This window comes from Scyliorhinus canicula, chromosome 5, assembly GCF_902713615.1.
Source record: "Scyliorhinus canicula chromosome 5, sScyCan1.1, whole genome shotgun sequence".
Taxonomy (NCBI): Eukaryota; Metazoa; Chordata; class Chondrichthyes; order Carcharhiniformes; family Scyliorhinidae; genus Scyliorhinus; species Scyliorhinus canicula.
Window position 1 is genome coordinate 211,566,442 of NC_052150.1, and position 21,548 is coordinate 211,587,989.

The 21,548-nt window shown below is 48.2% G+C and overlaps 1 protein-coding gene across 11 annotated transcripts in view; it reads left to right on the forward strand.

The window, feature by feature from the left end:
* Nucleotides 1-21,548, forward strand: part of kmt2ca (lysine (K)-specific methyltransferase 2Ca) — a 537,383-nt gene that overhangs the window by 157,993 nt on the left and 357,842 nt on the right. For all 11 annotated transcript variants that reach the window (XM_038798420.1, XM_038798425.1, XM_038798416.1 and 8 more), the window contains exon 3: nucleotides 18,167-18,249. In XM_038798420.1, the coding sequence (XP_038654348.1) occupies nucleotides 18,167-18,249 (83 nt within the window). The remainder of the gene's footprint in view (nucleotides 1-18,166; nucleotides 18,250-21,548) is intronic.

Consider the following 21,548-nt stretch of genomic DNA (forward strand, 5'->3'; position numbering starts at 1 on the left):
CAACTGGAAACATTCAATCTTATTTGATGTCTTGTTGGATGCTTGTGAAACTAAGTTGGTATATTGAGTAATTCATGATGGCCACATCATGATCAGTGCCAAAATCTACTCCATCTTAAATTGTCTTTATTTTGGTGTTAAATCACTGTAATGCTGATGTAATATAATTCTTTGTGTATTTCATATCTGTTTACATATATGCAGATAAGTCATCAGCAGAAAGGAATTGTGTAATTAAAATGAGCGACATGGATATTTCTGTACAAAGTACAAACACATCATTGCATTTATGGATAGGGAAAGGAATGTGGGGGCGAGTCTCAACTGAAGCCACATTGTTCAGTTTCAATTTTCATAAGTTGGTAGTTATTAACTAAAAGTTTACGGATTTTAAGTTATGTAGGTTGGGTATAAGGGAAACTAGTATTTTTGAATGGACCATTGCTATTGTTTTTTTTAGGTTCGAGTACCCAATTCTTTTTTCCCCCAATTAAGGGACAATTTAACATGGCCAATCCACCTACCCTGCACATCTTTGGGTTGTGGGGGTAAGACCCACGCAGACACGGGGAGAGTGTGCAAGCTCCACACAGACAGTGAACCGGGGCAGGATCGAACCCGGGTCCTCGATGCCATGAGGCAGCAGTGCTAACCACTGCGCTATCGTGCTGTCCGGACCATTGCTATTGTTGTAACATGACAAAATATTTGGATTTATTTTTATTTGTTTACGGGATTTGGGCATCACTGGTTAGGCCAGCATTTGCTGTCCATCCATTTTTGGAAAAGGTGGTGATGAGCTGCCTTTTTGAACCTCTGCAGTATTCCTAACTCGTGTATTCCAAAATTAAATGTCGAGAATGAAACAGTAAACAAAAAAATCAAAATAAGAAAAATACATTTGGAAGTGGACAAATGACTATGTTAACTGGTAAAATGTCTGTAAAATAGGCAGGTTTTATGCTTAAGTATTGATGAGCACTCTGTCTTCGAGTCCTATAAATTATGTATGAAACTATAACAGTGAGTCTGGTTTTGAGTTTTGGGCCATTTTCTTTTGCAATTTCAGGGCAGTATATCTTAAAACAGTGGCTATAATTGTATACTTTTATGCAAGTTTAATACTACTTTCATATGCACTTCAGAAGTAATTAATTGGTTATGGTGAGATTTGGGATAATCTGAACCCTTAATAGTAACTAGTCTCTGCTTTGTGGCAGAATCATTTCAGATGCCATACGAGAAATTAAATAAAGTTAACTTGGTCTAGTTTCTAGTACTGACCTGATGCAGTATGTGCCTTCCACAAAGAAAGAAGCCGACACAACAGTAATATTACTCGGTATGTGTGATCAACCAATCCATTCCTGCTGAAATTTGATGTTCATGCCAGATAATAAGACGTTACATTGTCAAAGATGGCAGATTGTATAAGAGAAAATGGCTTGTATATGATTGTACAGTTGGACTAGATGGAGATAATAGCAACACCAAAGGGAAAAAGCAAACCAAGGACGCCATGTGTTAAAGAATGGAACACTGTTAAACAAAACCAAATTGACTTTCTCGTCATGTCCCAAGACTAAAGTGAAAAATTAGTTTTCGGAAGAACTGGAGTAGGTATTGAACTTCACTGACTGATACAAAAGCTGGCACAGCCAAAAGGACTTTAGCGTTTAGTTATGTTATGTTCAACTACATTAGTAATAAGGTGGCCATTGGGGACATACAGAATCATTGAAGAATTCCATGTGAAAGATTCAAGATTAAGAGGTTCTAAACTACCATTTTGCACCAGCTTCCATGTCTGAAGATCTTTTCATGTGATATGTCACTGGCAAAGTCAGCATTTGTTGCCCATTCCTAGTTGAGAAAGTGACAATGAACTGCCTTCTTGAACTGTTGTAGTCCATGTGATGTCCATACACCCACAGTGCTGTTAGGAAGGGAGTTCCAGGATTTTGACCTAGTAGCAGTGAAGGAACAGTGATATAGTTCCAAGTCAGGATGGTGTGTGGCTTGGAGGTACTTGAAGGTGGTGGCGTTCCCATGTATCTGTTGCCTTTGTCCATCCAGCTGGCATAGTTGTGTGTTTGAAGATGCTGTCAAAGGAGCCTTGGTAAGTGATTGCAGTGCATCTCGTATATGGCACACACTGCTGCCACTGTGTGTGTGAATGAGGGAGTGTTTGGGAGAACATATGAAATAGGAGCAGGAGAAGGCCATTCAGCCCTTCAAACCTGTTCTGCCACTTGATAAGATCATGGCTAATCTGATGAATAAGAGGACTGCTTTGACTTGCATCATGTTGATCCTCTTGTGCATTGTTAGAGCTGCATTCATCCTGACTTGTGCAATTATAGATAATGAACAGTATTTGGGGAGTGGGGAGGTGAGTTACTTGCCACAGAATTCCCAGCCTCTGACCTGTTCTTGTAGCTGCAGTTTTTATATGGCTGGTTCAATTTTGGGTCAGTGAGAGGACTATCCAGTCAGCAGTTAAGGTTGAAGCTGGCTGCAAATGCTTTAGCTTTGCCTTTTGCACTGAGGTTGGGCTCAGTAAAATGTAGGATAAATGCTGGAGTTAGGTCTGTTAAATATCATTGATAGCCTTATTGTTCATAAAGCTGATTTGGTTGCTGGTCTTGACGGTATTAATCGAAGGGTTTTTAAAGAAAAGGATGCTGTGCAATATCATAGAATTTACAGTGCAGAAGGCGGCCATTCGGCCCATCGAGTCTGCACCGGCTCTTGGAAAGAGCACCCTACCCAAGGTCAACACCTCCACCCTGTCCCCATAACCCAGTAACCCCACCCAACATTAAGGGCAATTTTGGACACTAAGGGCAATTTATCATGGCCAATCCACCTAACCTGCACATCTTTGGACTGTGGGAGGAAACCGGAGCACCCTGAAAGTTTAATACTACTTTCAGTACTGCAAGGCCAGAATTTAATGCCCATTCCAATGCAAATGAGTAGCATGCTCAAACATATCAGTTCAGTCAACCACATTACGTTGGGTCTGAGTTGTATATTGGGCATACCAGATAAGAACGGCAGGTTTCCTTCCCCAAAGGCTATTGGTGAACCAGATTTTTTTTTTAATAAACAATTTTATTGAGGTAGTTTTTGGCTTTATAAACAGTTACAGACATCATCAGAAAGGAAGCAAAAAAGGCAAAAATGTGCAAACATCCACGTACTTTCAATGCTTCCACCGTAACATATTGCACAAGCCCGCTCCCCTCCCACCGGTACTACCCGCCATATTTTCCCTCCTACTCTACTCTAACCCCCCCCCCCCTCCCTGCTGACGCTCACTCTCCCGCAAAGAAGTCAATAAATGGTTGCCACCTCCGGGTGAACCCCTGCACAGAACCCCTCAAGGCGAACTTGATTTTTTCCATCCCCAGGAAACTCGACATGTCCGCAAGCCACCACTCCGTCTTCGGGGGCTTTGAGTCCCTCCACGCCAATAATATTCGTCGCCGGGCTATCAGGGAAGCAAAGGCCAGCACATCGGCCTCTTTCTCCCCCTGGACGCCCGGGTCTTCCGAAACCCCAAAAATTGCCACCCCTGGACTCATCACCACCCTTGTTTTAGCACCTGGGACATGACCCCCGCAAATCCCTCCCAGTACCCCCTCAGCTCAGGGCATGCCCAAAACATGTGCACATGGTTCGCTGGTCCTCCCGCGCACCTAGCGCATTTGTCCTCTATCCCGAAAAATTTGCTCATCCGAGCCACCGTCATATGGGCCCGGTGAACGACCTTAAATTGGATCAGCCCGAGCCTAGCACATGTCGCGGTCGAGTTTACCCTACTCAGGGCCTCTGCCCACAGCCCATCCTCCATTTCCCCGCCTAGCTCCTCCTCCCATTTAAGTTTCAGTTCCTCTGTCTGGGACCCTTCCTCCCTCATGAGCACCTTATAAATACCCGAGACTCTACCCTCCCCTTCATCCCTCCCAGAGACTATTCTGTCTAGGATCCCCATTGGTGGGAGGCGCGGGAAAGATGGGACCTGTCTACGAACAAAGTCCCGCAACTGTAGGTATCTAAAATCATTTCCCCTTACCACCCCAAATTTCTCCTCCAAGCTCCTCAAACTCGCGAAGCTCCCTTCCAGGAACATATCACCCACCCTTCCCGCCCCTGCTCGCCGCAATACTCGGAACCCCCCATCCATACTGCCGGGGGCAAACCGATGGTTGTCGCAGATTGGCGCCCAGACAGACGCCCCCATCTCCCCCACATGCCTCCTCCACTGGCCCCATATCCGCAGGGTCGCCACCACTACCGGGCTGGTGGTGTACTTGGCCGGCGGCAGCGGTAGAGGAGCCGTGACCAGGGCTTCCAAACTGGAGCCCCTGCACGAAGCCGCCTCCACCCGCTCCCAAATAGACCCCGTACCCACCATCCACTTCCTTATCATAGCGATGTTGGCCGCCCAGTAATAATTGACCAGACTCGGCAAAGCCAGCCCTCCCTCGCTGCGGTTCCTCTCCAACATCGCCTTCTTTACCCGCGGAGACTTTCCCGCCCAGACAAAGCTCATGATCAGCCCGTTAACTCTTTTGAAGAAGGACTGTGGGATAAAGATCGGGAGGCACTGAAAAATAAACAAAAATCGAGGGAGGATTGTCATCTTTACAGTCTGCACCCTCCCTGCCAGCGACAGCGGGAGTGCATCCCATCTCCGAAACTCTCCCTTCATTTGCTCCACCACCCTGGCCAAATTTAACTTATGCAGCCTGCCCCAGTCTCGTGCCACCTGGATTCCCAAATACCGGAAATTTTCCTCAACCAGCCTAAACGGTAGCCCTCTCAATCTGTTCTCCTGGCCCCTTGCCTGGACCACAAACATTTCACTCTTGACCGTATTTAATTTGTATCCTGAGAACTGGCCGAACTCCCTCAGCATTCCCAGTATAGTTCCCATCCCGGCCACTGGGTCCGACACGTACAGGAGCAGGTCGTCTGCATAAAGAGAAACCCTGTGTTCAACCCCGCCCCTCACCATCCCCTTCCAACCCTCTGCGGCTCTCAGCGCCATCGCCAGCGGCTCTATGGCCAGCGCAAACAGCAACGGGGAGAGCGGGCAGCCCTGCCTGGTCCCTCGGTACAACCTAAAGTACTCCGACACTTCTCTGTTGGTCCTGACGCTGGCCCTCGGGGCCTGATATAATAATTTGATCCAATCCACCAATCCCTCCCCGAACCCAAACCGTCCGAGCACCTCCCATAGATAGTCCCACTCCACCCGGTCAAAGGCCTTCTCGGCGTCCATTGCCACCACTACCTCCACCTCTCTACCCGCCGGGGGCATCATTATCACGTTGAGCAATCTCCTCAGATTGGCCGCCAGCTGCCGACCTTTCACGAACCCAGTTTGATCCTCCCCAATCACCTCCGGTACACAGTCCTCCATTCTCCCCGCCAGTACCTTTGCCAGGAGCTTGGCGTCTACATTAATCAGGGAGATTGGCCTGTAGGACCCGCACACCTCCGGGTCTTTACCCCGCTTCAATATCAGAGATATGGTGGCTTGTGACATTGTCGGCGGCAGGGTCCCTCTGTCCCTTGCCTCATTGAAAACCCTCGCCAAGACCGGGCCCACCAGCTCAGAGAACTTCCTATAAAACTCTACTGGGTATCCATCCGGCCCCGGGGACTTCCCCGACTGCATGGCCTTTAGGCCCCCCAATACCTCCTCTACTCTAATCGGGGCGCCCAGCTCTTCCACTTGCCCCCCCCCAACTGTTGGGAATGTTAACCCGTCCAGAAACCTTTTCATCCCCTCCGGTTCTTCCGGCGGCTCCGAAGTATACAGCTTACGATAGAAGTCCCGGAATACCCTATTCAATTCTGCCGGATCCTCCACTTTGCGCCCCCCCTCGTCCCTCACTCTACCTATTTCCCTGGCCGCCTCCCTCCTCCTGAGTTGCTGCGCTAACAGTCTGCTAGCCTTTTCCCCATACTCGTACACCACTCCCCTCGCCTTCCTAAGCTGTTCCACGGCCCTGCTCGTGGATAGTGCCCCCAGTTCCGCCTGTAGCCTCCGCCTTTCCCTGAGTAAAACCTCCCCCGGGGACTCCGCGTGCTCTTCATCTATCCGGCCCATTTCCCTGACCAATCTATCCATCTCTGCCCGGTCTGCCTTGGCTTTGTGGGCCCCAATTGAAATCAGCTCCCCCCGAACTACTGCCTTTAGCGCCTCCCACACGGTCGCCGCTGAGACCTCCCCAGTGTCATTCACTTGCAGGTAATTTTTTATACATTTCCGAAGCCTCTCGCAGATCCCCTCCTCCGACAGCAGTCCCACATCTAGCCTCCATTGCGGGCGTTGATAACTCGCTCCCCCGAACTGCAGGTCCACCCAATGCGGGGCATGGTCTGAAATGGTAATTGCTGAGTATTCCGTGTTCTTTACCTCCCCCATACAGTCCCTGCTTATTACAAAGAAATCTATCCTGGAATATACTTTATGGACGTGCGAGTAAAACGAGTAGCCCCTTCCTGTTGGCTGTCCCTCTCTCCAGGGGTCCACTGCCCCCATTTGCCCCATAAACCCTTTCAGCTCCCTTGCCATTGCTGAGAGTCTACCCGTTCTGGGACACGACCGATCCAAAGTCGGGTCAAGGACCATGTTAAAGTCCCCTCCCATTATTAGCTTGCGAGAATCCAAGTCCGGGATCTTCCCCAGCACTCTTTTAATAAAGTCCACGTCATCCCAGTTCGGGGCATATATATTCACCAGCACCACCCTTCTCCCCTCCAGTCTGCCCCGTACCATCAGGTATCTGCCCCCCCTGTCTGCAGATATGCCCTCTGCCTCAAATTGCACGCGCTTGTTGATCATGATTGCCACCCCTCTGGACTTCGAGTCCAAGTCCGAGTGGAAGACCTGGCTAATCCAGCCCTTCCTTAGCCTGGTCTGGTCTGACACTTTCAGATGTGTCTCCTGCAACATAATTACGTCCGCCCTCAGGGCCCGCAAGTGCGCGAACACCCGCGCCCTCTTAACCGGCCCATTCAGTCCCTTGACGTTCCAGGTGATCAGCCTGGTCGGGGGGCACATCCCCCCCCCCCCCCCCCCGCCGGTCAGCCATAGCCTTTCTCGGGCCGGCCCCTGACCCGTGCGTCGCACCATTCCTGGCCCGCCCTTTGGCTGCCTCCACCCTCGACCTCCTTTCCAGTGCCTATTTCAAGTCCCTCTCCTGTCAGCAGAACAACCCCCCCCTCCCCTAACCCCATCCCCCGATACCCCCACCCCCGCCATCTACTGGCTGTAACTTCCCCCCCCATCTGACTTCCTTGACTAGCCAATCTGCTAGCCCGGTGACTCAACACTCCGGCGCCTTCCTGTCCCATTCCCCTTGTTCCCCCGTCCTCCTCCCCCCCCCCCACTGGGGCAAGCCGGTTCCAGTGTCTTCCACGAGCTGCACAAAAAGCCCAAACAGGAAAAAAAAACATAAAAAGGGAAAAAAACCACAGAAAAAAGAGAAAAAGCACATAAATGTCCATGCACAAAGGAAAGAGTCTCAAATGTTCCGCTTGGCCCCTTTGGCCCAGCAAACCGTTGAGCAGCGGTCCAGGCACATTCGGCGTTCCTTCCCACAAAAATCCTCGGGCCCTAACTCGCGTCCTTGGGGCCTCCTTTCGGGACCAGCCCCAGGTCCCTCACAAAATCCATCGCTTCTTCGGGCTCGGAGAAGTAGTGGTGTTGACCCTGGTGCGTGACCCATAGCCGGGCTGGGAACAGCAGACCAAACTTCACGTGCTTCTTGAACAGCACCTCCTTGACATTCTTAAAGGCTGCTCGCCGCCGAGCCACCTCCTGGCTTAGATCCTGATAAATGCGGAGAACACTGTTGTTCCACGTGCTGCTCCTGGCGCTCTTTGCCCACTGCAGCACCCGCTCCTTGTCCACGAACCTGTGGAACCTAATCACCATCGGGCGGGGGGGTCCGCCCGGCCGCCCCTGCCTTGCCTGCACTCTGTGTGCCCCCTCCAGCTCCAACGGTCGTGGAAAGGCTTCGGCTCCCATCAGCTGCTTCAGCAGGTCTGCTACAAACGCTGCAGCATCAGCTCCCTCCGCCCCCTCCGGGAGGCCGACCACCCTCAGATTGTTCCTGCGGATTCTATTCTCCAGCTCCTCCACTCTGTCCAGCAGTCTTCTCTGCCGCTCTTTCAGGCCGTCCACTTCTACCGCTGCAACCGTTTGCGCATCCGCCTGCTCCTCCACCGCCACTCCCAGCTCCTTAACTTTAACATCCTGGGCGTCCATCCTCTGGTTCAACTGATCCACCGCTTTCTGGATTGGGTCCAAGCTGTCCCGCTTCAGCGCTTCAAAACTGGACTTCATTACCTGGAGCATGTTATCCAGTGCCAACTGGATTGCTGAGTCCGGGGTCCGTGTGTCCGCCATCTTAGGTCCCAGGTAATTTTCTTCAGGTCCTTGTCTCTGTCCCTTTTTCTCCTTCTTCTTCTGCCTTCTGGAATCCCGCTGTTCCATATGCCGCAGCCCGCTCCTCAGCGCCTTCGCTGCCGCTTTCCTTTGCCCAGCACCTTAAATTTTTACCCCCTCCTGGGCATCTGAAGTGGGTCCAAGCTGTCCCTCCTCAGCAACTCCAAACTTTTTTTTCCCTTTGTCCTGGAGGAAGGAAGGTCCGTGGGTCCGCCATCTTACCCTTCAGGTCAGCTTCCTCCTTGCCTCCGTCTCTCTCTCTTTCTTCCTCACCTGCTGGCCTCCCACACTTTCATTTTCTGCAGCCCGCTCTCCTCTTCTATTCCCGGCAGCCTTTCTGCCGCCTCCGTGGTCCCGCTATCGCGGGGAAACAGCTGTTCAGACCCGCCGGAGTGAGAGCCCACAGAATGTGCGGCTCACTCGGACATCGCCGCCACCGGAAGTCGAACCATATTTTTTTTAATGACAATTTAGTAGTTTGTTGGTTACCATTAAAGATACATGCTTTTTCTTCCAGATTTATTTATTTAGCTTAATTTAAATTCCCCAGTTGCCGTGGTGCAGTTTGAACTTGTGTCCCCAGATCATTAGTCCAGGCATTAGTCATGTTCCGATAATTAAAGTTTCCCGCTAATTAAAGTTTCAAGATTTTATTATTTTGAAACAAGTTGGGTGTATTGGTGAAAAGGTGCGGAACTGGGATTGTGTTTTCTCTTCTGTTTAGTTTTTAAAAAAATGTATTTTGTTACAAACGTATCAAAACAGGTTACAGCAAATAACCTGTTGGGAAACATACTTCCCAACAATCAACTCTACAGCCTGTACAATCAATTATGCAGTCTGTGCAGGTTTTCCCCTTTTTCACCTTCCCCCACCCCCCTGTGCTGTGCGCCCCCCCCTGCTGAGCCCCTTAACTCATACTTTATCTTCTCTAATCGCAGGAAGTCGTACAGGTCACCCAACCAAGCCGCTATGCCTGGTGACGATGCCGACCGCCACTCCAGCAACATTTGCCATTGTGCAATCAGAGAGGCAAAGGCCACGACATCGGCCTTCCTCCTCTCCATGAGCTCTGGCTTCTCTGAAACCCCAAATATCGCCACCAAAGGGTCCGGGTGCCCCTCCTCCTCCACTACCCTAGCTAAGACCGCGAGCACTCAGGCCCAGAATCTTCCCAATTTTCCGCAACCCCCAAAACATGTGTGTGTGATTTTCTGGCCCCCGCCCACAACTCTCACACTCATCTGCTACCACTGAATGAACCCACTCATTCTCGCCCAAGTCATATGCACCCTGTGTGCCACCTTAAACTGTTTCTGTTTAGTTTTATATCAATAAATTTGATTTGTGGTGTGTCGCCTGAGGATTGTGGATGATCAGTATTATGTGTACAAATCAAGAAGATCGACAGCTTTAGAGTGATAATTTATTATTTCCAGCCTGTAGTTTGAAAATGGAAGGGTTTATTTTGCACCATTTGGCACATTGTAATAGAATACTTCACTAATGAGATACATTTCAGTTCATAGGAAGCATGTGAAAACAGATCTTTGTGTTGGACATAAGGTGTATTGGAGCATTGAATCTTAGCAGTGGTGTCTTGTGGATCACTTATCCATATACTACAGTGTATTATCACAATGTCAACCTCCTTTGAATACAGATCTTTGCATGCCAGGTTTGTCTCACAAAAGGCAAACAATATTGTATCCTACCAAAGAGATTAAGAGTGTAGATCCTGCCATGCAACTTGATGTTGTGGCTTAGGAAGCACTTGTTGAACTAGAGGTACGTCTAGAAGATTACTCCGAAGGTGTGGTCCAGGAGTGGGGAGGACTTTAATATATAGAATACATACAATAAAAACAAAAAATGCTAGAAATACTCAACAGATCATGCAACATCTGTGGAGTTAACATTTTAAGTTGATGACTCTTCATCAGAATTGAAGTATTTTCGGATGGCTGGCCAGACCATTTTGTTGGCTGCCCAAAATGAAAAAATGCTGTTTTGTTAAAAAAAAAGGACTTTCATTTATATAGCACTTTTCAGGAACACCAGACGTCACAAAGCACTATAGAGTAAGTACTTAAGATGCATAGTCACTGTTATAGTGAGGGCAACCTTTTCAAGACCTAGAGGAAAAACTACACTCCCAAAACAGAGTTTCAGCTTTTGGGCCATCCTAGAATTATGTTAATCCATGGAAATTGATGGAGCTGTGGTTCAGAGAAGGTCATATGTTAAACTTCTTCATGGTTGAACTCTGACTTGCAAGTACTTTTCAAATTCGTTAACCTGTGAGGAATTTAGATGACTCAGTAGAGTTGGGATTTAGTTGGGATGACTTAATAGGGAAAGTTGCAATACCGAGATTGGTAGGGTGAAACACATTCTATTTGCAAGGACCAAATTTGCTGTATGCTCAAGAGTAAAGGATAGTTGAAACTTCTAGTCATGAGCCGTGCTATTCATGAGGTGCTGCAGAAAATCCAGAGATGGAAAATTTGAAGGAGCAATCTGAAAATTTCCTCAAAGTAGGGGATATTAGTTATTCAGTTGCTTGATGGCAGCAAACACAAAGGGATTTGGATTATTGGATTTGGGTTTATTGTCATGTGTACCAAGGTACAGTGTAAAGTATTGTTTTGCGTACAGTCCAGGCAGATCGTTCCATACATGAAAACCATAGGACATACAATAGACGTACAATGTAAATACATAGACACAGACATCAGGTGAAGCATACAGGAGTGTAGTACTACTCAGGAGGGATGTGTGGGCAGATCCGTTCAGTCCATAAGATGGCCATTTAGGAGTCTGGTAACAGTGGAAGAAGCTGTTTTTGAATCTGTTAGTGCGTGTTCTCAGACTTTTGTATCTCCTTCCCGTTGGAAGAGAGAATAACCTGGGTGGGAGGGTCTTTGATTATGCTGCCCGCTTTACCAAGGCAGCGGGAGGTGTAGACAGAGTGAATCGATGGGAGGCGGGTTCACATGATGGACTGGGCTGTGTTCACGACTCTCTGTAGTTTCTTGCGTCTTGGGCCAAGCGGTTGCTATACCAGGTTGTGATGTAGCCAGATAGGATGTTTTCTATGGTGCACCTGTAAAAGTTGGTAAGAGTCACTGTGGACATGCTAAATTTCCCTAGTTTCCTGAGTAAGTATAGGTGCTGTTGTGCTTTCTTGGTCGTAGCGTCGATGTGGGTGGACCCGGACAGATTTTTGGTAATGTGCACACTAGGAATTTGAAGCTGCCAACCATCTCCACCTCAGAATCAGTGATGCAGACATGGGTGTATAGGATACTTTGCTTCCTGAACTCACTGACCAGTTCCTTGGTCTTGCTGACGTTGAGTGAGAGACTGTTGTTGTTACATCACACCATTAGGTTCTCTATCTCCCTCCTGTACTTGACTCATTGTTATTCGAGATCCAACCCACTACAGCCGTGCCATCTGCAAACTTGTAGATGGAGTTGGAGCCAAATGTTTCCACACAGTTGTGTGTGTATAGGGCTTATAGCTGGGGGCTAAGCAAGCAGTCTTGCGGGGTCCTGGTATTGAGCACTATTGTGGAGGAGGTTTTGTTGTTAATACTTACTGATTGTGGTCTATGGGTCAGGAAGTTGAGGATCCAGTTGCAGAGTGAAGAGCCAAGTCCTAGGTTGTGGAGTGATTTTAGATGATGTCGTCTTTATATAGTCTTGACGAATGGTCGACTATTAGTGCACCTATTTATGGGATGAGAATTTGAGCCAAGGGTTGCAAAAGTTCTTCTGCAGCGGGCGCCTGAATGCATTGTTGTACGTATAGGCTGCGACAGATGGCCTGCAGCAGTCAGCATGTGCAGAGTCATTGTCTCTATTTGTTTAAAACATGCTTCTATTTGAATGATCATTTCTAAATCAAATAAAAATGAAAAAATAAACCAACTTATATTTTTGATACTGAAGTCCAAAGAATATTACATTGTTCATGTGACTGAACGTACCAAGTGCTTTTCCCTTCACTAAATATGCTTAAATTGGCAAAGAAACAATGTTATCATCACAACAGAACATTCTACCATAATGCTAGTTCACTTGGCACACAAAGTTTCCTGTTTTTTCGGTTATACAATGATGATCGGTTCTAGACAAGTACAGTACATACTGGTATGTTAAGTGTAAGACAAATGGCTGCTATGTGAAATGCATCTGCTGTCTTTTCCATTGAAAAAGTAAACAAACAGTCCAAAGTGAGTTTCAATCTTCATTAAATAAAATAGGAAAGACTATGGGGATGTTGAGGTAATGGCAGTCTTTAATATCAATTTCCGCTTGTGTATGACTGCAAGGATCTAAGACCAATATTGTAGATTTGCATTAATAGGTAGCCGTAGAGCTGTAAATAGGAATTATGCAACATTTATGTAAGATCTTTGAGCTGGTGATGTGACATGCAGATCTGCAGTGCAAGCTGAATGTCGGTATCTTGGCTATCAATCAAATATAATTCGTATCCAATTGTATCAAATATCTGACCTGGACTGCTACAGTTCTGCCAGGTGAACTCTGGTAGATGTTTCACCTTTCCAATGTAAAATTATTCTAAACTGTGAAATTTCAAAATTGGAGTTTCTAATGTTAACGCTCGATAGTTGAAAGGCAAACTGAAGCCGGCACAGAGAAAAGAAAAATACATTTGGCTAGTTAAAGGGGAGCATTGTTGAGTGGCTCACTGGTGCCTACCGCTTAATCAAAATGAGTGATGCTATTCAAAAGAGAGCAAAGACTGAGACAGACCGAAGAGAATTAAAAAATATATATTTTTATTTGGCTTTTGACATTCTATTCAAAACACAAAACAAAGCAAAACAAGAATAACACCAATCCCCCTGCTCTACCAACAACACAAAGAATTAACCCCCCCCCCCCCCCCCCCATCCCTACCTTGACCTCAGAGCAGCTGAAGGTCACCAACTCTTTAAAATGAAGAATAAACAGACCCCCCCTCTTATGGAACCCCTCAATCCCCCCCCCCCCCCCCCCTTTCAAGGTAAACTTAACCTTTCTGAGACACTGGATGGAGAGGCTGACCTCCACCCCAACAGGACCTCTCTGCAAGCAATCTGCGAGGCGAAGGCTAAAATATCTGCCCACCGTCCCACCTGCAAGTCCCAACACCCCAAAGATGGCCCCCCAGGGGACAGGGCTCCAAATCCACATGCAAGATCGGCGACATGGTGCTTGAAAAAAGACCCCCAAAGTTTCTCCAACTTCGGGCAGGACCAGAACATATGTACATGGTTGGCTGGACCTCTCCCACACAGCTCAAACAACCGGTTCACCCTTGACATCGTCAGGTGCTCCCTGTTCACCACCTTTAACTGTATTAATCCCAGCCTCACACACGAGGTTGAGCATTCACCCTTTGGAAGACCTCATGCCACAACCCCTCCTCTAATGCCACCCTTAACCTCCCCCAGCGACACCATAGCCGTCTCCAAAATCCTCCTATATATCACCGAGATGACCCACCCCCTCAACCCCATCACCGCCAACACCCCCTCCAACAGCAAGGAAGAGGAGGTGTCACCGGAAACGTCGGGAAAATCTTCCGTGCAAATTCCTCCCCACTCCTCTCATCCCCGAAGCGTAGCATCCAGTCTTGTGTTATAGCCTCCAACATCTACGTCCTCCCAATTTAGGGCATACACGCTGACCAACACCGCCAAACTCCCCTCCAAAGCACCTGCTACTATAACGTATCTGTTCCCCTGATCTGTCACCACCACCTTCATCCGAAACCTAACTCTCTTACCCACTAATATCACTACCCCCTGGGCCCTGCTACCAAAGCCCGCGAGCGGCACCTGACTCACCCAACCTTTATGAAGCCTAACCTGGTCCTTCAACTTTGAATGGGTCTCCTGGAACAGCACCACATCGGCTCTCAAGCTCTTCGAATGTGAGGAGACTGTTGCTCGTTTCACAGTTTCATTCAGCCCCCTTCTCCCTCAATGTTCCACGTTGCCATTTGGACTGGGTGTCTCTCACCACCCGCCCTCCTTCCTACCAGCTATAATCACAGCCCCCACCCCACTAATGGAACCAAGCCCTACCCCTAGCTCCCAAGTGCCAGCTACCCTCTTCTCACCCCACAAATACAAGGAAATTTGGCTGTCTGGATACAGAATTGGCTGGCCGAAAGAAGACAGCGAGTGGTAGTGGATGGAAAGTATTGTGCCTGGAGGTCGGTGACCAGTGGTGTCCCGCAGGGATCTGTTCTGGGACCTCTGCTCTTTGTGGTTTTTATAAATGACTTGGATGAGGAAGTGGAAGAGTGGGTTAGTAAGTTTGCCAATGACACAAATGTTGGGTGAGTTGTAGATAGTGTTGAGGATTGTTGCAGGTTACAACAGGACATTAACAGGATGCAGAGCTGGGCTGAGAAGTGGCAGATGGAGTTCAAACTTGATAAATGTGAAGTGATTCATTTTGGAACGTCGAATTTGAATACTGAATATAGGGTTAAAGGCAGGATTCTTGGAAGAGTGGAGGAACAGAGGTGATCTTGGGGTCCACGTACATAGATCTCTCAAAGTTGCCACCCAGATTGATAGGGTTGTTAAGAAGGCATATGGTGTATTGGCTTTCATTAACAGGGGGATTGAGTTTAAGAGTCGCGAGGTTTTGCTGCAGCTTTACAAAACCCTAGTTAGACCATGTTTGGAATATTGTGTCCAGTTCCGGTTGCCTCATTATAGGAAGGATGTGGATACTTTGGAGAGGGTACAGAGGAGATTTACCAGGATGCTGCCTGGACTGGACGGCATGTCTTATGAAAAAAGGTTGAGGGAGCTAGTGCTTTTCTCACTGGAGTGAAGAAGGCAGAGAGGTGACTTGATTGAGGTGTACAAGGTGATGAGACGCATGGATCGAGTGGATAGCTAGAGACTTTTCCCCAGGGCGGAAATGGCTGTCACAAGGGGACATAATTTTCAGGTGATTGGACGAAGGTATAGAGGAGATGTCAGAGGTAGGTTCTTTATGAGAGTAAACTTGCTCAGAATATAAAACAGACAGTAAAAGTTTTTACAAATATATAAAACAAAAAAGAGTGGCTAAGGTAAATATTGGTCCTTTAGAGGATGAGAAGGGGGTTTTAATAATGGGAGATGAGGAAATGACTGAGGAACTGAACAGGTTTTTTAGGTCAGTCTTCACAGTGGAAGACACAAATAACATGCCAGTGACTGATAGAAATGAGGCAATGACAGGTGAGGACCTTGAGAGGATTGTTATCACTAAGGAGGTAGTGATGGGCAAGCTAATGGGGCTAAAGGTAGACAAGTCTCCTGGCCCTGATGGAATGCACCCCAGAGTGCTAAAAGAGATGGCTAGGGAAATTGCAGATGCACTAGTGATGATTTACCAAAATTCACTAGACTCTGGGGTGGTCCCGGTGGATTGGAAATTAGCAAATGTGACACCACTGTTTAAAAAAGGAGGTAGGCAGAAAGCGGGTAATTATAGGCCAGTGAGCTTAACTTCAATAGTAAGGAAGATGCTGGAATCTATCATCAAGGAAGAAATAGCGAGGCAACTGGATAGAAATTGTCCCATTGGGCAGACGCAGCATGGGTTCATAAAGGGCAGGTCGTGCCTAACTAATTTAGTGGAATTTTTTGAGGACATTACCAGTGCAGTAGATAACGGGGAGCCAATGGATGTGGTATATCTGGATTTCCAGAAAGCTTTTGACAAGGTGCCACACGAAAGGTTGCTGCATAAGATAAAGATGCATGGCATTAAGGGTAAGGTAGTAGCATGGATAGAGGATTGGTTAATTAATAGAAAGCAAAGAGTGGGGATTAATGGATGTTTCTCTGGTTAGCAATCAGTAGCTAGTGGTGTCCCTCAGGGATCAGTGTTGGGCCCACAATTGTTCACAATTTACATAGATGATTTGGAGTTGGGGACCAAGGGCAATGTGTCCAAGTTTGCAGATGACACTAAGATGAGTGGTAAAGCGAAAAGTGCAGAGGATACTGGAAGTCTGCAGAGGGATTTGGATAGGTTAAGTGAATGGGCTAGGGTCTGGCAGATGGAATACAATGTTGACAAATGTGAGGTTATCCATTTTGGTAGGAATAACAGCAAACGGGATTATTATTTAAACGATAAAATATTAAAGCATGCTGCTGTGCAGAGAGACCTGGGTGTGCTAGTGCAGGAGTCACAGAAAGTTGGTTTACAGGTGCAACAGGTGATTAAGAAGGCAAATGGAATTTTGTCCTTCATTGCTAGAGGGATGGAGTTTAAGACTAGGGCGGTTATGCTGCAATTGTATAAGGCGGGGCAGCAGGGTAGCATGGTGGTTAGCATAAATGCTTCACAGCTCCAGGGTCCCAGGTTCGATTCCCGGCTGGGTCACTGTCTGTGTGGAGTCTGCACGTCCTCCCCCTGTGTGCGTGGGTTTCCTCCGGGTGCTCCGGTTTCCTCCCACAGTCCAAAGATGTGCGGGTTAGGTGGATTGGCCATGCTAAATTGCCCGTAGTGTCCTAGAAAAAGTAAGGTTAAGGGGGGGTTGTTGGGTTACGGGTATAAGGTGGATACGTGGGTTTGAGTAGGGTGATCATGGCTCGGCACAACATTGAGGGCCGAAGGGCCTGTTCTGTGCTGTACTGTTCTATGTTCTATGTTTTAGTGAGGCCACACCTGGAGTATTGTGTTCAGTTTGGTCTCCTTACTTGAGAAAGGACGTACTGGCACTGGAGGGTGTGCAGAGGAGATTCACTAGGTTAATCCCAGAGCTGAAGGGGTTGGATTACGAGGAGAGGTTGAGTAGACTGGGACTGTACTCGTTGGAATTTAGAAGGTTGAGGGGGGGATCTTATAGAATCATATAAAATTATGACGGGAATAGATAGGATAGATGCGGGCGGGTTGTTTCCACTGGCGGGTGAAAGCAGAACTAGGGGGCATAGCCTCAAAATAAGGGGAAGTAGATTTAGGACTGAGTTTAGGAGGAACTTCTTCACCCAAAGGGTTGTGAATCTATGGAATTCCTTGCCCAGTGAAGCAGTTGAGACTCCTTCATTAAATGTTTTTAAGGTAAAGATAGATAGTTTTTTGAAGAATAAAGGGATTAAGGGTTATGGTGTTCGTGCCGGAAAGTGGAGCTGAGTCCACAAAAGATCAGCCATGATCTCATTGAATGGTGGAGCAGGCTCGAGGGGCCAGATAGCCTACTCCTGCACAGAGAGTGGTGGTGTATGGAATGCACTGCCAGCAGAAGTGGTGGAGTCAGAGTCATTAGGGACATTTAAGCGACTCTTAGGCACATGGACAGCAGTAAATTGAAGGGGTGTACGTTAGGTTGATCTTAGATTAGGATAAATGGTCGACACAAAATCGTGGGCTGAAGGGCCTGTACTGTGCTGTACTGTTCTGTGTTCTATGTACCTCTGAAAACTGCTCCTCTCTGTATACTCTCTCTCCCCCCAATATTCACACCTCCCAGGCCCATCAAAACCTGTTTAAACCAGGTTTAAAATTCTAATGAGAGGTAGCAATCCAAATATAAATTCTCTCAGCACTGGGCTCTGTAAATTAAAGCATAGGTAATAAAGTAACTTTTTAGCCACAAGATTGGACCATTCTACTTTTTGACAATAGACCAATAATCTTGCCTCTTCTTTAACAGGTCTAGGAGCAGGGGGAAGACGGTTATTGAAGATGACGACAGTATGGATGGGTTGGAGGCAACAGAAAATGCAATGGAAACAGGTAAGAAATTACTGTTTCCTATGCCTTAAGTTTAAATTTATGTTTAAAGACCCCTCGGGTGACCTGAGGAAGCAGCTGCTCTCCGAAAGCTAGTGATTGTAAACCAACCTATTGGATTTTAATCTGGTGTTGTAAGACTTCTTACAGTTTTAAAAATTCATTCAAGGGATGTAGGCTTTGCTGGCCAGGTCCGCATTTATTGCCCTTCAAAGGTGGAGCCAACAGGATTGTTTTGGCTTGCCATCATTTAAATTTCTAGTTCATTGTAAATTGATGTCTGGTGTGTAACAGCACAATGAGCTCCTAGAGAAACACAGCAATGTCAGTCATCATTGTCATATAAAAGTTAACCACATGCCTAAGGATTATGTTATTTAAACATTATGAAAACAAAGGGAGGGATGCAGAGGCAGAATCTACTGAGATGAGTGTATGGGCATGTTGGTGAAACAAATTTAAAATTATGGCACCTTTCATGCTCTCAAGATATCTCAAAGCACTTTGCAGCCACAACAGACCTCTTCAAGTATAATCATTTTTGCAGGGAACCCTACACCTAGATGATGCACAACAGGATCTCACAAACAAGCTTGAAGTCATGGCGGAATTCTTATTTTAGTGTTGCAGGTTGATGGTTAATTGTTGTCCAGGACACTCAAAATCATGCCTTGGGATCTTTCTCACAGACAGGAGCTCAGTTGAACTTTTCATCTGAAAGACACATTCATAAGTGCAGCACTCCCTCAGTATTTGCCTCATTGTGCGATCATAAACCAATACACAAATTTATTTTCCAACTTTTACCCAGCTCTTTGAACACCTCTGCAGCCTTGAAATTATCACGCTGCTTGTCAGTAGTAGTGGATTAGTAGACATCCTTTTCCAACCATATGGTGGTGAATTCTGTTTTCTCTGTGTATGTGTCTCTCTCTATTTCAACTGTTAGTGGTTGAAACAGGCTGTTTTTATTTGGCATCATATTTGAGCCCAAGATAAGCTTTTGACTACATATCAGGGGCTGGTTAAGCACAGTGGGCTTGTAATGCAGAACAAGGCCAGCAGCGCAGGTTCAATTCCCGTACCGGCCTCCCTGAACAGGTGCCGGAATGTGGAGACTAGGGGTTTTTCCACAGTAACTTCATTGAAGCCTACTTCTGACAATAAGCCATTATTATTATTATTATATCTGTGCTATCACTAAGACTGTCTATAAGAACATAACATAAGAAATAGGAACAGGAGTAGGCCATTCACACCTTCCAGCCCGTTCAGCCATTCGGTGACATCATGGCTAATCTGCTACTTTCATTACCGTTTTCCTGCACTATTTCCATGTATGCCTTGATGTTTCCAATATGTTGAAATCTCAATCTCAGACTTCAACATAATATCTCAGCCACATTAATAGTACTGTACGCAACTGGCCCTTACTACGGCAGCACAGTGGTTAGCACTGCTGCCTCACAGCACCAGGGACCCGGGTTCAATTTAGACCTCGGTTGACTGTGTGGAGTTTGCACGTTGTCTCTGTATCTGCATGGGTTTCCTCAAGGTGCTCCGGTTTCCTCCCACGGTCCTAGGATGCACAGGCTAGGGTGGATTGGCCGTGCTAAATTGCCTCTTAGTATCCAAAAGTTAGGTAGGGGATAGGGTGGGGGGCATTGGCCTAGGTAGGGTGCTCTTTCGGAGGGTCGATGCAGACTCGAATGGCCAAATGGCCTCCTGCACTATATGGATTCTATGAGCTCAGTCCAATCTCAGCTCATCTGAAATTCTTCTCCACAACTTTGTTGCCTCTAACCTTGACTATTCCAACATGGTTGATTGCCTTGCACTACATATTCTTCGTAGGTTTAAGGGCGTTCATAACACACACACACACTCACTCACTAAGTCGCTCACGCTCTCTCTATCTTTGTCCTCTCTCTCTGTCCTCCCTCTCTCTCTCTGTCCTCCCTCTCTCTCTCTGTCCTCCCTCTCTCTCTCTGTTCTCCCTCTCTCTCTGTTCTCCCTCTCTCTCTGTTCTCCCTCTCTCTCTGTCCTCCCTCTCTCTCTGTCCTCCCTCGCTCTCTGTCCTCCCTCGCTCTCTGTCCTCCCTCGCTCTCTGTCCTCCCTCGCTCTCTGTCCTCCCTCGCTCTCTGTCCTCCCTCGCTCTCTGTCCTCCCTCGCTCTCTGTCCTCCCTCTCTCTCTGTCCTCCCTCGCTCTCTGTCCTCCCTCGCTCTCTGTCCTCCCTCGCTCTCTGTCCTCCCTCGCTCTCTGTCCTCCCTCGCTCTCTGTCCTCCCTCGCTCTCTGTCCTCCCTCGCTCTCTGTCCTCCCTCGCTCTCTGTCCTCCCTCGCTCTCTGTCCTCCCTCGCTCTCTGTCCTCCCTCGCTCTCTGTCCTCCCCTCGCTCTCTGTCCTCCCCCTCTCTCTGTCCTCCCTCGCTCTCTGTCCTCCCCGCTCTCTGTCCTCCCCCTCTCTCTGTCCTCCCCCCTCTCTCTGTCCTCCCCCCTCTCTCTGTCCTCCCCCCTCTCTCTCTGTCCTCCCCCCTCTCTCTGTCCTCCCCCCTCTCTCTGTCCTCCCCCCTCTCTCTGTCCTCCCCCCTCTCTCTGTCCTCCCCCCTCTCTCTGTCCTCCCCCCTCTCTCTGTCCTCCCCCCTCTCTCTGTCCTCCCCCCCTCTCTCTGTCCTCCCCCCTCTCTCTGTCCTCCCCCCTCTCTCTGTCCTCCCCCTCTCTCTGTCCTCCCCCCTCTCTCTGTCCTCCCCCCTCTCTCTGTCCTCCCCCTCTCTCTGTCCTCCCCCCTCTCTCTGTCCTCCCCCCTCTCTCTGTCCTCCCCCCTCTCTCTGTCCTCCCCCCTCTCTCTGTCCTCCCCCCTCTCTCTGTCCTCCCCCCTCTCTCTGTCCTCCCCCCTCTCTCTGTCCTCCCCCCTCTCTCTGTCCTCCCCCCTCTCTCTGTCCTCCCCCCTCTCTCTGTCCTCCCCCCTCTCTCTGTCCTCCCCCCTCTCTCTGTCCTCCCCCCTCTCTCTGTCCCTCCCCCCTCTCTCTGTCCTCCCCCCCCCCTCTCTCTGTCCTCCCCCCCCTCTCTCTGCCTCCCCCTCTCTCTGTCCTCCCCCTCTCTGTCCTCCCCCTCTCTGTCCTCCCCCCTCTCTCTGTCCTCCCCCCTCTCTCTGTCCTCCCCCCTGTCTCTGTCCTCCCCCCTGTCTCTGTCCTCCCCCTATCTCTCTGTCCTCCCTCTCTCTCTCTGTCCTCCCTCTCTCTCTCTCTCCTCCCTCTCTCTCTCTGTCCTCCCTATCTCTCTCTGTCCTCCCCCTCTCTCTCTCT